Genomic DNA, 17,548 nt, shown 5'->3' on the forward strand with positions numbered 1-17,548 from the left:
AACGAACAATTGCTCCCTTGTTATGATAAAGGCATTTCTAGCGAACCCCACGGATTCACCATATAGTTTCAAACTGAAACACAATCTGAAAAGTGCTGGCTGGAAAGCAGTCACATCATGTCACTGACAATTTAAGAAAGCATCCTGTTATTTATCTATAAAGCTGTGTTTTGAAAACAAACAACAACAATAAAAAAACCCAATACCTAATGAATACATACCAAATGTAAAATATTCAAATTACTTCACTTTGCAGATAACTATTTATCAAGTTAATTAAGGAGAAAATACATGCCGTATCAATTAAAAGAGCAGGTGCACCATTTTGCCCTACAAGAACCACACCTGTGTGGTGGACAACATATTTTTATAAACCAAACTTGTAAATATCCAAGTGAAATACATACTGCTTCAGAAAAGAACTTTCACCAAATTCATTGTACTACTTTATTATTACTGCTATTACTGCCACCCACAGAGATGAGTATTTCATTCTACATAGTATGATACATTATCTGATTTCTTAATGAACATTCTCAACTAATCTTCAAACTATTCAAAGCAGACACATGTTTACAACTTTTCTGTTGAAAATTCATAGTTAATCGCACAAGGATATCACACAAAACATATCACCAGCTAAAGTACTCATACAAATTTGTCAGCTCTCCCTACTTACTCATTCATGGGCTACAGCCCATAGTATAAAACCACTACCTATATTAAAAAGCTACTGTCAGCATTGCCTGCAGGAACTAAAACTCCACAGTAAAATCACATTAAAAAATACGCAGTCAAACATACAAATGTTGCTCTTTCTTGCAGTGACCATACAACATGTAAGTACATCGGCATTTGTATTACTGCATTTTAAAAGGCTAAAGAACGATTACTATTTTTCTCTTTATAGTGATCCACATTCCTGAGCTATTTCGCAGCTCTTTTGTTTTGGGAACAGTAATGTTCTGCTCAAGAGATTTTTTTTTTCTAAATTGTAAGGCAGTAACAACCATAAAAAACAGAGTTCTTGCTACATATTCTTTGATGAAAAGGGCTATATAGGGGATCACCCAGATGTCACTACTACTACCATGAGCAGAGTCTACCTGAATTTCCAGTCCACATGAAATCAAAGTTCCTCAAAAACCAAATACATATGTTCTTTTTTCCAATACTTGAAAACACAAGCAGAAAGAAATGAAAAGAGCATATGTTTGTACAGCACAATTCAGGAGAAAACAGTTTAAAGCATTTTAAAGTAGTTTTTGATGAAGGAATACGTTATATTCTCAGGAATCTAGGGATAGGATTCACCCTGTTATGCTACCTACCCATTACTAAAAACTGTCAAATTTAACCAAGATGAAAAACAGTAGAACAGAACAGTGTGAAGCGTCTATTGCATTAAATGATGAATTACTACTGAATGCATATTAAATATAATTTCAATAATACTGAAATTGTTTATGAACTTCACAAACAACGGATCTATTTTTATTAAATTAGTATATATACTATACTGATATTGTTCCAGCACATATTATGAATAAAAAGTAATATTTACATATGGCATTTTCTTCTAAAGTTACTACACCAAGCTTTATCAACAATAGTATAAATGACTGACAAAATACAGATAAGCCTGAAAGGGATAGAAATTATGCAGAAAAACTAATGGCAGTTTGAATCACAAACTTCCAAAAAAAACCCTCTTTAGCCATACAGTGATATATTCCTGACATCATAACCTTAGTTGGGATTATTGATGATGGTCAAACCTGCAATAAAAACATAATTCAATGCCCAAGTACATCTGGCTTTTGATTCAAGCATTTCAAATTTGAACTGGCAAATCAGTGAACCTGTGTGCATCAACAATATTATTTAACTGGACTTGATTACTAATCTAACAATTTTTTTATAAGCCCAGATGCTTTTCTAAAGAAGCAAGAGAAAACAACACCCTTTCCACAGAGCTGACACTTAAAAGCCTAATCAGTGCAAACTGCTCTAAAGGGTGTCCAAGACACTGACGTTTTCCAGGAGAAAAAGCCTGATCAGTGAATCTGCGTCCCTTGAACACAGCAGCAATCAAAATACAGGGAACCTCCAACGCAAATAAGGAAGCCTAGAAATACTTATTTTTTTCTTTTTAAAGTGACAATGATGATAACTATAGCCATATATGTGTGTATGTATAAAAATCCACATACACACTGATCCAAGACATTTGAAAAAACTGAATAAAACCATATCAATTTCTGCTGCATTTCATAGAAACACAACTCAGATTTTATTCACCTGCTTTTTAAATTTGTGATTTATGTATTGTGATTTATGTAAGGTTTCCAGAAAAATACTTCACCAGTACCTAGTAAGTAAGTTCTTTTATGTTTTAGAATAGAATAACAAGCTTAATCTTCTCCCTTTAAACAAACTGCTGCACTTTTAATCCTTGGAGTGGGGAAAAGGCTTCCAAATGGAAAGGGCATATCAATGCATACCATACATGTAAGAACAAATTCTGAGTGTATGACTGTTTTACGCACTTTATGAACAATCCACAGATGTCTAATATGTTACTAAAGGGATGGGAAGGTAGAACTGCTGAAAGATAATAATTTTCTTCTAAAATGCAGACCACATGGAAAACACTTTTCTCCAGATGAATACACAGATGAGACAGTAAGTGAATTTTCCTCACTGTACCCTCCTGTCCTTTGATGACAAGTGTTGTAGAGATTCTCTGAGCTAAAGGCGGCATCCCAACTGTCATCGCTAACCATCACCAAACATTTTTTCTCTGAATTTGGGTATTCCTTCTTAATCTGCTTCAGACTTTGGATCCATAATATGTGATGGCAAATATCACAGTACCACAGTATATCAGAGGTTGGAAGGGACCTCAAGAGATCATCAGGTCCAACCCCCCTGCCAGAGCAGGATCACTTAGGATAGTCTGCACAGGAACGCATCCAGGTGGGTTTTGAAAGTCTCCAGAGAAGGAGGCTCCACAACTCCCCTAGGGAGCCTGTATCCAGAGTATAGATCCCGAGTATACCAGTACTTTTTTGTCTCTTTATGGAGACTGCATATGGGGTGTTCTAATTCAAACATTAAGCTCTATTTATCTATCCAAAACTATCTATGACTTCCAAAATCTTTGTCTACTATCTCAACACCAAAATGTGAGGTTCTAGTGAATTCAGCAACTCCTCATGAAGAAGCCAACCACACCTTTTATAGCCCTCTGAGCATTTTACATTCTCTTTGTTCTACTGCAGTCTTTCTGACAAAAGTGGTTGTAGTCGAAACGAATTTTCAACAGTAAAGTTGTAAATGTGTGTCTGCTTTGAATAGTTTGAAGATTTGTTGAGAATGTTAATCAAGAAATCAGAAAAAGTATCATACTATGTAGAATGAAATACTCATCTCTGTGGGTAGCAGTAATAACAACATTTCTGAACTCAAGAACAACTTCCTTCTAAGGTAAAAGCTCACAACTAATTCCCAGGTCTTGTTTTTTTAACGTGAAAAAATTCTGACACATTTGAAGGAAAATCTTTAACGCAACAATAAACTGTAACATAGCCAGCCAGTACAGCCAGTATACTTTTAAAATCTCTAAATAGCTTTTTTTTTTTTTTTTTTTCTGTACAGGCAACATCACTGAATGGAAAGGTCATCCATTAAAAAATACATCAATGGGAAAAGTCAAAGACAAGAAAGAAAACCACATACTAGAAAGCAAAAAGAAAAAAGCTGTAATTTGAAAAAGAGAAGTCACAATTTCCTTTCTTCCACATCTGACCTTATTTTGCACCTGTGATCTAGATATAGAAAAAAATGTGGTTAGATTGAGAATTATGGATATTGAAGAGGTGCTAAGTCATTCTGTTCAGAAAAAAATGCGAAAAATCACAGCATATAGATAACATGAAACACAGAATTTCTTTGCACTGTGTTTTCTCACAGCATTAATATGAAAGAAAAATGTAATTTTTCTAAACAATAATTCAATCTTCTAAGAAATTGAATTAGTCTGATACATTACTCTAAATTCCCCACATCCTGATTTGCATAAACAATTCTTCTAGATGTTTGTTCTACATGGCACAGAAAACTACTAATAACCTTGAGCTACATTTAGAAGTTTAACTTTTGGACAGAAGTAGGAAAGTCTATTTTTAGGGCTTACACAATAAAGACTTTCAGTCCTTAACTTACATGAGCAAATTGTGTCCTATGAAAGCTTTAGCAGCTCTGTTGTATGCAATCAAGTAAGCTGTGACTTCAAACAGACACCTTTGGCAACAAAACTGATTGCCGCTTTCCAAAGTAAAGCAGAAGCTTGTTACTTAAAAAGCCAGGAACAGGCTTCAAGGTGAGGAAGAGCCATTTCAGAACAGCTCTCAGCAAATACACGCATAAATAAATGTATATTCTTGAGCATATGCTTTTTACTGATGCACTGGACAGATCCAACAGATACACAGTTTACCTCCAGTATCACACACTTCAGACTAGGAGTTGGTGCCCATTTCCCACCATAACACTCCATTTCTGCATGTTTATAAAACCCTTGTTATTCTACAGACAAGAAGGAGAGAGAGTAACAGTGAACACTATAGTACACCACAGGATGTATTTTTAACTACTCAATCTTGCTTTCTATGTTTTCCAACTTATTCTACGATTACATTTGCTTTACGGGTGGCCAATGGGACAATGTTGCTTTGCAGTCTTCCAGGCTGTATTTGCAGCTTTCTCTGTCAAATAGCTTTCTCTATTTTATTTCATTGGGGAAAATGGAAGGGAGAGTTTTTTGTGTTAATTAGCTATTTCCAGTCCTCATGATATCTAAGTATATGGCAGTTCTGATCTTGGGATTAGCTGTAATGGAACAGAAAACTAAAACTATGTCTTGTCTCTTATTCAACTTCTGAGAAAATCTAACTCTCCACATAACAAATATGATAAGTAGATGTTATCATTTAACGTAAGATGGGCCAATTAGTTGTTGGTACTGCTTCCACCTCTATGAAGTGTGTGTTCACCTTCAGATGTTTTAAAATAACATCTGTAACTCTGCATACTCTTAATATTTGGGTCAACATACATTACCATCACAGAGTAAAATACATACTAAAGGTAATGAATTATGTCATTCCATCTAAATAGTTAAAATACTCACCCAGGTGTTGCTTATCTCCCTTATTGCCTTCCTGACATCTGGGTTTCAGTTCTCACATTCATAGAATCTGCAGCTGCTGAAGTAACCCCCATGCTCTATACATTTATGCACACAGCAGTGTATTTGCATTCACCTCTTGTCTCATTACATCAAATCACTCTTTTTCTGAATATGCTCCCAAGACTTGTGCAATACCAACTCCCACCACCAATTCAATCTAGTCATAATATATCACTGATGGTTTACAAGGAATTGAGACTTCATATCATATTGAGTTTTCTACAGTTTAAATTCTGGTGGCTTCTTTCCCTTGTCTTGGCACAACCCTCTGTGGAACAAAACGATGCACAATCACTCATAAGACCATGTAATTTTTACTCTAACACACCTTCATTAGACTTGTTTTTATTCCCACAACAAAATATGAGGAAAACAACTGTCTTGCTTTCATTCATAATTTATTGTATCATAGTTTTACTTTGGAAATGACACTCTAATTGAAACACTAATTTTTTTCCTGACAAAGTTTTTCAGTAATAGATCTCCTTGTTTTCTGCAATCTTAGTGATTCCTGTAAAGCACTTCTCATGTTTTCATGAGGCAATCAAGCTTAAAGTGGTAATACAGTGATTATTTTTCTGTTGTCAAGATCCCACTTAAAGAAAACATTTACGTGCTTTTTTCTTTTTTTCTGAACTGAAGCATGGTGCAATCTGCATTCTTTTGTGGGACAAGAAGCAGCTAAGGAGTCTGAAACAGTCTGCTTTTTGATTGGTTGAGTTTTAGAATAATACACTGACTCTACGGCAAAAATTTTGAAGTTTGTGACCTCTAAGTTTTTCATGTGACTAAATTATGCTTATTTTCACTACAAGGGAGACGTACTTTTAAAAACACCCACAGAATCATAGACTTGTTTCAGCTGGAGAAGACCTCCAAGATCATCAAGTCCAACCATCAACCTAACACCACCATGGACATTCAACCATGTCCCATAGACCCATGTCCACATGTTTCTTGAAGAGTGCCTGGGAAAGTAACTTCACCACCTCCCTGGGCAACCTATTCCAATGCCTGACCACTCTTTCCACAAAAAAATTGTCCTAATATCCTATCTAAGCCTCCCCTGGCACAATTTCAGGCTATTTCCTCTTGTCCTATCACTTGGTACGTAGGAGAAGAGACCAATCCCCACCTTGCTACAACCTCTTTTTGGGTAGTTATAGAGAGCAATTAGGTCTCCCCTCAGCCTCCTCTGCAGACTAAACAATCCCCATTCCCTCAGGTGCTCTGTAGAAGACCTGTTCTCCAAGCCCTTCACCAGCTTTGTTGTTGTTTTCTGGACACACTCTAGAAACTTGATATCCTTCTTGTAGTGAGGGGACCAAAACTGAACAAGGTTTGGCCTCACCAGTGCCAAGTACAGGGGGACAATCACTTTCCTACTCCTGCCAGCCACACTATTCCTGATGCAGGCCAGGATGCCATTTGAGCCACCTGAGCACACTGCTGACTCATGTTCAGAAGGCTGTCAACCAACATGCCCAGGTCCTTTTCTGCTGGGTAACTTTCCAGCCACTGCCCCAAGCCTATAGCATTGCAGGGAGTTGATGTGACACAAGTGCAGGACCTGGCATTCGGCTCTATTAAACCTCATACAACTGACCTCATACAACTGGCCTGTTGATTCAGATCCCTTTGCAGAGCCTTCCTACCCTCATTTATCTTGAGGCTGCTTATTGCAAACACCAGAAGCACACCTTCTAGGGAAAGTGAATTAAATAATTTCTTTATACAGAAAACTGTAGATGTGGATGGCTAACTTAACTAGCATCTTTCTGAAAAACAAGTACAAAGGCAAAGCTATTTTGAGAAGAGACTTCCGCCACTCCTCTTTTCAGCTCAAGTCATTTCATTTAAAATCACTACTGTTATCTACAGATATGCATTCTGTATTCCATCTTCATTAGTGCAATTGAGCATATATTGCTTAGTGATGTATTAGCACATACAAGGTTATGTTGCCTAAGTGTCAGCACTGAGTTGTCCAACTCGTATCTGCATTTGTCGTGTTTCTTCAAGACTGTATCTCAAGTTGTGAACTGTTTCCAAAATTCTTTGAGTTTGTTGGGATATTGATACAAGGTGATTGAGAACTAGAGGAGGCTCCTATGCTTCACGTGAGCAGCACTAGACCCTGACTATTCTGTGCTTGTGTAAGATGAGTAAAGGATGACTCGACTCAGGTTTTATTCAGGCTAAGGTACTACCGTCTTCAGAGCATAAAATCTTCAGCAGAGATTCAAAATAGAAACAGAAAATAACTTGTTGCCATTTAAACGTCACAGAAGAATTCAAACAGAAAATCTGTCCAAAGACATTTAAATGAAGACAGCCTTAGCCCTGTCCTGGTTTCTTGCTGCTTGTATTTGTGGAGCAGTTTTCTTTGAATTTGACAACATTTAGATGCAGTTGTGTGGATTATCTGCAGTTCTCTCCACAAACAGGGAGCTCTATTTGTGTCCTCCTCAGTTAAAGGACTCATGCATCACTGCTCAGCCATCCCATTCTTCAAAATCCAGAGGAAAATATTCATTCATCACATGGTCTATCTAATTGCATTATGATCATTTTTCCCCCCTATATAGCTACAGGACACAGAAACTGATGCATTAATCACAAGAAGCTACATGGTATCTCCTATTTTGAAAAAATTTCCAATTAAAAAAGCAGTGGAAAATTTGGGTCCAAAATACTATACAAAGCCGACTACTCTATTCAAACACAACTTTGCAAATGTTTCCTTTGAAGGAACAAAAGCAGCATACAGAAGTGTATTTACCAAGAGCTAAACAAGACTCTAATATTAGAGAAATGAATCACTAGCCAGAAAACAGGTACCTTACTTAACAGCCATATATTCTGGATGTCTTTAATTTCTCATATTTGACACAAAATTTTGTTTTTATTTAATTGTATCCATGAGAGATAAAATGAAGAGTTCCTCTTTATACACACTAATAGAAGGTATATATCTCTACTGTAGTATACAGAGTGCAACTGATTATCAATACACAATTATTACAGTTGCCAATCCATGTTAATTTTATTATGAATGTACATAGAATTACAGCTACATGCTTTCCACATGAAAGCAACCTGTATGAGGTAAGTACTGGTGAAAGAATTTTTGCCAGCTGAGACCTGAGTTAGTTAAGCCATGTCCACTTCTGTCCTCTGCTTTATGTTTCTTAGTACCCTTCCCTAGTCCAGACATGACCATCTCCTGCATACTATGGCAGTACTGCTCCTGTTTCACTCATCACTTTTCAATGTAGCATGCAAAGCTGAAGTTCATGCATGAACTTCGGAAGTACACACTATTCACAAGACAAACACAAGTTATTGTGATAATTAGCTTGCAATTTCCTTTTGTTTTCTTTAGCACAAAGCAAATATATGCTGTTTAATACGACAGATTCTTTTGTCCTTACTTTGAAATTCCTTTTTCTGATGGACAAAGGAGTTTTGCGCATGAAGGACACTGAAGTTTCAGCCCCAAACTCAAACATTCTAAATTCTATTCAGTGTAATGTTAAAATTCTTCAAATATAGGAATCACTCCATATTTTAAATTCCTTTCAGATAGAACTTTAAATAAGCTGAGACTACATACAGAGAACAATACAATAAACAATATATAAATTTACCTAGAGGTGAGGTAGTATAAACTGCAGAAAATGACAAAGTTCTATTACATTTTTGCAGGAGGAATAATGGTACACATGCAATTATGAAGAACTATTACAGCATAATACAAGACCACTTCCTATTAAAGACAGCCATAAATATCACACTATCAACAAATACACAAAATTATCCTACAAATTAAATGAGTAATGTTAAAACTGTTCCATTCTCAAAACTTATTATTCTTTGAAACAGAACTCCCACAGGCTATCAGAATTTCAATACAGGTGTGATGAACTTTCTCGGCTCTAACTAAAATTTACTTAGAGATTTCACTGCATAGGCTGGAAGAGTGGGCTAATAAGAACCTTAATGATGTTCAGCAAAGACAAATGTTAAGGTCTTGTAATTGGGAAAGCATAATACAGAAGTTCAGAACAGACTTGTATCTACCTACCTGAGGAGCAGCTCTGCGGAAAGGGACCTGAATGGCATAATGAACTACAAGCAAAACATTATCCCGCTCTATTCAGGACTTCTCAGGCCACATCTAGAATTCTGTGTTCCATTTTGGTCCTCACTATACAAAAAAGATGAGTACAGGCTGGAGAAGGTCCAGAGAAGGACCACAAAGATGATCAAAGGTCTGGGAAGCCTGCCACCTGACGAAAGGCTGAGAGAACTAAATTTGTTCAGTCTTGAGAAAATAAGCTTAGGCTTTAGGCCTTAAGACCTTATAACCATGTTCCAGTATTTAAAGGGTGTCTACAAAGATGGAGACACCCATTTTACAAGGTGTCACACAGTCAAGTCAAGGGATAATGGGTGCACGTTATTCCTGGAGAGACTCAAATTAGACACAAAAGGAAATTTTTTCACAATGAGGACAATCAGCCACTGGAAAATCAGCCACTGGAATAATCTCTCCAGAGAAGCAGTGGATTCCTCAACGTTGGATACTTTCAAGACTCAGATCGTCTTTTCTAGGCCATGGTTTTGCCAAGAAAGCTTGGTCCACATGAGCCCTGAGGTCACTTCCAAACTGTACTCTACTATTTCTGTGATGGAAAAGTCCTGAAATTGGATGTAAAAATGAAAACTAACAATCCTGTCTTCCTGAACATATTCAAAGGTCCTGCTTTTCCCTTATAAAGATTGTTAATGTATATTTAATAAGAAAGCAGTGACTTTTGTAGTATAATCTGAAAAACAAAATTTTTTTGCTTCACTTCCACCTACTACTTCAAAGTAAAATAAAATAAAATAAAAATAAAGGAAGAAATTGCCTGAAGCAGTAAGTCTTTGATCAATTTCTTACAGAAGAAAAGACATTTTTAAAGTATGATAAGGGGTTAGTAATTAAAAGTAAGCTCACTGATTATGAAATTGCCAATTGTCTGTTCAGAGAGACTTATTCTGTGTTCTGCTGGTGGGGAGGGTGTGGAAGAGGAGGGACAGACTTCTCCAAGCTTCATCACAGTTAAATCAAATATGCCCACTGAGAGCACAGTGGCAGTACCTCCTCCTTCCTTTTCCCTCCTCTGGAAAATTAGTGTAGGAGGATCCAGTAGCCATACAAACCAGTAGAGAGGCAGAAAAACTAAACGTGCCTAAAGGGCTTATGTTCCAAGGTATCCTGCTTGACAGCACACAGTACCTGAACCACCTTTAAATGAGCAATATCAAGCACCCACAGGAGTTCATCCACAGCAGCACATGGCTCAGCATGAGAGTTCACTCTGATTCTCAGCAAACTTTACCACTCCTTAAGCTAGTTAGGCCAAGGGCAGCTCTGCAAGATTGCAACAGACAGATTTTCCAAGAGGAGGAACACCAGATGGATACACATGAGGAACCAGAGGCAAAGCGATTTCTTAAGTTTTCTGTTGCAGGGATGCTGCCCATGTTCTGTGCAACTTCTTTGATCATTGATAATGGGTCCTAAGCATTCAGCTTCAGTATTTCCAGCATTAACCTGCACTGGACAATGACAGCCTGCCTAATTCCATATTTCTGTCCAATTTCATAGTACATAGGGCTAGACTAAACCTTTGTCCCTGTGGACATGTTTTGGAGGCAAAGACCAAGTCCTTTGTCTTAAAGGCCCAAAGCTTTCATGTTAGAAAAGTAAGTCTATCTTTGGCATTTTGCTAAGCTGGATGGAAGAAATGTTCTTTCACTTCATTTTGATTTGGGTCTTTATTGGGTAAATGTTTGTCTGAGTCCTTACTGATCTTTATTTGTATTCACACTTCTTAGATCCCTTGCCACAAAGACCTGATGGCACATGAATTTTCTGCTCTTGTTCTTATCTCTGCAATGCTGGCTGTTACAAAAGTTAGAAATTTATAATATACTGTATTTGTACCATTCCTCCAAAGCAATCTGACAAGAACTCTTAATGGAATTTGGTTAAGAGATTGCAAAGTCAGCATTTCACTGGAAAATGCTTTCTAGCCAAGGGTTTAGATGGAAGCACATTTTGGGAAAACCATGTTCTTATAGCTGATGTTCTAACTTAAAGTGGTATTTGAAAATACAGGACCCAATAATACAGCATCATGCATTGATTATTATTTTTAGGAAATCCTGTTCCTTTATGATATCATAAGATTCAAAATATCGTTGGAAAACAGCATTTAGTTATGTTCTTTCCAGGAGACCACAATGAGAACATTGCACTTACACTCCTCAGTGATCAATGAAATTCTGGAAACTCTATCTTTCATAAAGCATCGGAAAAGCTCCCTTTACTACTCCTGAAACATCCCACTGGGAATTTCAGGGAGGACTAAGAGTACAAGCAAATGGTATCAGCTTTAGAGATCATGTGTTTGTGCAGAACAATATAGCTGTGTCAGCTGGAGGTGTATTTAAAAGAAAAGCCTCACCCTGCTGCAGTAAGATAGTGTTGAAAGAGTCAGCTGACGTCTCTCTATTTAAGGCGAAAGCTATCTTTGAAATTATCCATAATTCCGACATATTAGGTCAAATGGAATTCAATGGCTATATGCTGTGAATATCACCGACCTTCTTTCAACAGAGATATATTTTTCAATTGAGTGCTGTAAAAAGTTACGGTAACTGAAACTGGAAATACTGCTTTTTTGTTTTCCGTTTTGTTGCAATCAGTGTTACTAAGACATTTTACTAGCTGTCGCAAATCTTTCAAAACATTGACTATAGCCACAACATTTTACAAAGCACATGTGCTGTCTTCATGCCTTTAGACAAAGGATGAGAGAAAGTATTCCGAAGAATCAGATACCTGCAGAATCAGATATGTTAAGATGAGGGATAACACAAGGATTTTCAGGTTGTTAGTGTCTGATATTTGTAACAGCCTTCATTAAAGACATAGCAAAAAAAAAAAACATCTACCAGCAGCAATTACAGTTATTACACACTATTGGTTCTACTGTATTACTGAAGGAACAGCTTTCAAATAGTAGAAGATGTTCTTTAAGGGTAAGTTTACCTGGACATTTGTGACTTACTGTAGTATGACAGCATAACCACATTTTAGATTTTCTTTAAAGCCAGATTACAGGCACTACAAATGCAGACAATGTAATGAACATGTTCGGTTCCCTTCCTGATTCTCTCACTTGCTATTTCACTGATCTTGTGCAGATCATGCAGCCTGACAGTATTTCCAGCTGCAGCAATTATGCTCATTCCTATGCCTTTTGAAAACTATTTTGAGATGATACTGCTGTGAGAAAAGCACCCTGCTACAGAAACTAACCATCGCCTACAGCTTTGATGCAAATAGTGAATCACATGAAAGTTAAAAACAGAATTTTAAACCTAATTAAGTAATCACGGTTTCCACTAAACACAACTGCTTGTTTGTGCTAAGACTTGTTAAGTCATTTTGCTGGCATGAGGAAAGACTGTAAAAGTAGACAGAAGGATGCTAAACCAAGGCAGTGAGCAGCGTCCAAGTGGAGCAGCCCCAGAAAGAACACAGCCTCCCTTAGAAGCAGTCATTCCTCTCAGTTCCTGCAGATTAACGAGGCTCTAAACTGATGCCAACAAAAGATGAGTATCGTTTTACAATCTGTCCATGTCTGTAATATTCCACACAAAGAGTTCTCTATTATAGTGTTTCCACAGAAGACATTAGCTAGCAGCAAACAACAAATGTAATCCAAAAGAAGAATGTCTTAGAGACTCCAAATCTTAATTGCTGCAGTGGAATGGTAGACAAAGGGAAATCCAAATGTGCATACATTTGCTTCAAGAACTAGTCTTTCTGTGATTATTTGTTAGCCTAACCCTCCAGGGGAGTGTGAAAATATCTGGTGGTTTCCATCTTTTGGTACTAAGCTTTGTGAAATAACCATTAACAAGTTGCCCTATGAATCATTTCTCCTTTCAGTTACTTAAACATGACAATACCAGAAAATGTACAGAAAAGAACAATACAGCCTGTACCAGCCCCCAGTTTGCATTTCATGTTGGTTCTTTTAGTACAGACTTAATTTTCTGAAAACTGATAATTTTATTATTTCTTAGATTTTTCAGAAATTTGTTGAGACAATTTGTAATTGTACCTCTTTACAGCATTAAAGAAAAAAAAAAACAAACCAAAACTAACACTCCCAATCACCACAAATTTAAAAGATATCTCCCTCTGATGAAATCAGCAAAATCTATCTGGAGGACAGAAATGCCATAATTGCAAAAATCAGTTGAAAAGAATCTTGGACAATTTCAGATCTAAACCAATTTTTTTCATTATCTAAAGAAAATTTTATTTATCTTCCAGCCCCAGACAAGCCTTCTCTTCATTTTAATCATAGTATGCCCCTAATGACTGCACAGTAAAACATGATCTGAAATCTCTCTTTAAGCTACAGAGTTGTGAGAGACAGTGGTGGTAGATCTTAATTCAGTGCAGGAATAGGAGGCAGAGAGTACACACAAACAGAATAGCACGAGGAATAAATAAAAACAGAGTCCTGCATCAAATCAACCAGAGGAAGCTCAAGAGTGTTTACGTCTGGACAATTTGGAGCCTAAAACAATTGCCTTGTGGTTCTTTACCGAGGATGAATTTGACAGGGGCTATGACAATTGATATTGAGGAAATCAGAGTAGCTTAGCTGAAATCAGCTGACCTGGACTGACTGATATACCACATGAGAGTCTAGTTTATTGTTTTACAGAAACGTGACATTAGTCAAGGAAGGCTTTCATCTGAGTTACTCCAGACTGACATTGTGAAATAAAAAAGCAGACTCACAACTCCTCTGGCTACAGCAGAAATTTCCAAACACTTCCAGCAATAGTACAAAAAGATTTAACTCTGAAATGCTCTAAAATAAAGACATTCTGAACTTTCTGAACTTCAATACACTTTGGTAAACCAAGTAAAATACCAGAACTATTTATCAAAACTACCAAATATGAAATGTTAATATGTATTATTTCATGCTTCATCACCAAATGGGCAGAACGCTTTTTCCTGATTAAGAATGTAAAAAGCTGACAAATGTTCCAAAACATGTATTCTATCATTATGAAAGAAAATTCTTGTTTGTCCAGCTTAAATGGTGTTGTGAACAAGTATCTGGAAGACTGACATAATGTATTTTCTTCCAAAATCAAGCCCGAACTATCTATTTCTAGAGAGTTTTAACATGTTTCTGATTTTGGGTAACATATTTTTTTCTGTTTAACAGTTCTAGGTTAATGTTACCTTTAAACCATTAAATCTTCATATGAATCACTCTGTTATTTTAAGAGACAATGAAAATGTACTAATTGAAAAGTGCAATAAGCTCTGAACTTCGATTAGAACAAGACCAGAAGCACAAAGAAATGCACTGTTTGCCATCTAAATACATGCAAACTTTGACGGCATAACAAAATGCTGGCACTTACTTCAACTGGTTTAAGTGGATACTCATGTCCAGTGTGAAAACTGTGAGTCTTGGCATTTAATGAATAAACAATAAATCCAGTATTTGTCTGCTTAGTATCCATCACTGGGAAGAATATGATCCAATGTGACAACCCTTTCCAAAACCAAAGTTTGTTTCTCATGACTTTCATTTCTGGATTGTGTAATGTGCTACAAAGATCACCTTGACTGCCTTATGTACATGTACAGTTACATTTGCCCTTCACAGAGAACTGCCTTATTTCACTCTTTATCATAGACAAAAGTTGGTACTGCAGTGTTATTCTTTTGCGTTTTTTAGAGGCAGGAAGGAGGAACAAGCTCTAGACAGCTGGGAGTAGCATAGTTCATAATAAATTACCATTTCTCATCTACTTTCTTCAGCAAATTCTGTAATTTCCAGTATGTTAAATCATCCCTGCAATGTACTGTCTCCTTTTGCCTACAATAATGTCACATAAAAACCTATAGTAAGATTAAACTGTTCTTCCTTACCTTTCAATGACCTAATGATTGAATCTAAGACTAAAAATCACCATTTTGGTTTTACTAGAGAAATCAAAAATAAACAAAAAGATGCCAAAATGAATCTACCTATATGCATTTTCAATAATCTACATATAACCCACAATCCTAAAAATATTAATGTAATACATCCATTTCAGCAAGACAATTAAAAAATTTTCTTCAGGAGAAATGTGCAAAGTGCTTCCTAGTTTTTTTAACATGTTTCCATAGATCAGCTCATGGATGGCAGTGGACAAGAGCTTCAGAACATTATCTTCTTAAAAGTGAGCACAGATGTAATAAAAATGAGCATGGATTAAACGAATTTATGGAAAGGCACTATATTCACCTGGAAAACTAAGGATTAAATTTATATAATAGTTGATAAAAAGACAAAAAGAATGACCTTTTGTTGCACAACTGCAGCTAGGTGGAAAGAAAAACCATGTTTTAATCCCTGAAGAAAATTCTACATGAAAATATGCAGAATAGGAAAGTCTGTAACAGTCATTCCACAAAATGCCAAGGTATCTTCATTTTTCTTATCACCACACCAAGTCTGCAAACTGTTTACTTCCACTTATGATTAACACACTGCTTCATTTTCAGGTTGCATCCAAGCTTCTTTATCATAGAAATGTTAATGACTTGTATTTGACTCAGCTCAATCTTATTTCATTTACAATTCCACAGACAAAATCAGAGACTATCATTCTATCACCTCCAAGATTCAACCAAAGAGGAAATATTTTTCAGGGAAAAACCTGGAATACACTCACTTCCTCTGGAAAACCCAGATACCAGTCTATTCTGCTTTAGGTACACTGGAAGTACACCAGATTTGATCTTCAGCTTACATCTGCACAAGAAACTGAAGACTTCTTGTTACATTACTTCCTCTTCCAGCTCTAAGGTAACATTTTTTCACTTACAGGACAAAAACTAACATCTCTGAGCACCAAGCACTCATACAAAATTCACTAAACACCAAGATACTGATAAATGGAAGAATACTATGAATTTTAGCCACTGTTGTGAGAGACATTCCATTTTTCATTTGGGATTATTGATATCCACCCCACAGACCTGTTCACAGACGAGATAACACAGCAGCAGCAAAGACTAGCAAATAGTGAAGTAAGACAGTTTACATAAGACTCCTCAAACCTTTGCCATTGACATTAAACCATAAAAACCATCTACTTCTCCTCTACCTAAGAGGGAGCACAAGAATGGCAATACTTAATAGTCCATTACTATCATCCTAATCTTACTGAAATAATTTAGGTTCTGTATTTACATATGGAACTCTTAAAGACTTCTATTAGCCAAACAAAATTCTAGGGTACAAACATGCCATGACATCCTTCATCCTTCATTTAGTGTCAGGGCATGATTTTATCCAGAATTGTGACTGAATAGAACAGTTGTTACCTTTTCCTATCTTTTCCAACAGACTTTTTCACTGAGAAATCATCTTCCCCAAATGGTGTCAGCTAAATTAATGACTCTTGACAGAAAAACTCAGTGAAGCTAGCACTTGCTTTAATTGAGGATGTCAGAAGATGCTTTGCACAACAGTTCACATCCTATATTCTTCTTTCATAAACACTGTATAACTCTACTATATTACATTGTATTCTTCTGAAAACTTCTTTAAAACATCATAGTCATATTCCCACCAAAGATAAATCCACTGCATAAGAAAAGAATCATAAATACATCTGTTTAGCTTCATATTCTGAATTAAGAATATTCTGAATTAAGAACAGTTTTGCATTAAATTGTCAGTGAGATTAAAAGAAAAAAAAAGTTTGCTCTATGTATGATATGGAAATACTGTAATTAAATATATTATTTTGCTAGAAACATGAACAAATCTAACAAAGTACTATCAGCATTTAAGACGCGTTTTGCATTTTGGCTTCTTAGATCTATCCATCACCAATGCTGTTGTCGCCTTTTAGCTTCACATCTATTGACATAAAACTTATTTTATGAAGCGGTTCATACAGTCTCTTACGTTTATTTACTTACCAACAGTATCACATGGCTCATCTTTATGTACACAGAAATCCTTCCTAGATTTAGGGGGGAAAAGAAACATGTTAAGCAAGCCAAGCTGTCAGACTGCTAATGACTATGTGACCTATTTACAAATATTTCCTATGGCTCGATGAGTAAATACAGAACACCACTATCTCAACAAAGAGCATGAGGAAGCAAAGGCCAGAGTTACCCAGAAC

General features: G+C 36.3%; 1 protein-coding gene across 1 annotated transcript in view; it reads right to left on the bottom strand.

Annotated features, from left to right (window-relative positions):
• ADAMTS19 (ADAM metallopeptidase with thrombospondin type 1 motif 19) overlaps nucleotides 1-17,548 on the bottom strand; it is a 129,033-nt gene that overhangs the window by 62,326 nt on the left and 49,159 nt on the right. Inside the window, exon 7 of the mRNA XM_054397780.1 lies at nucleotides 17,340-17,383. Coding sequence (XP_054253755.1) covers nucleotides 17,340-17,383 — 44 coding nt within the window. The remainder of the gene's footprint in view (nucleotides 1-17,339; nucleotides 17,384-17,548) is intronic.

This window comes from Indicator indicator, chromosome Z (assembly GCF_027791375.1).
Source record: "Indicator indicator isolate 239-I01 chromosome Z, UM_Iind_1.1, whole genome shotgun sequence".
NCBI lineage: Eukaryota > Metazoa > Chordata > Aves > Piciformes > Indicatoridae > Indicator > Indicator indicator.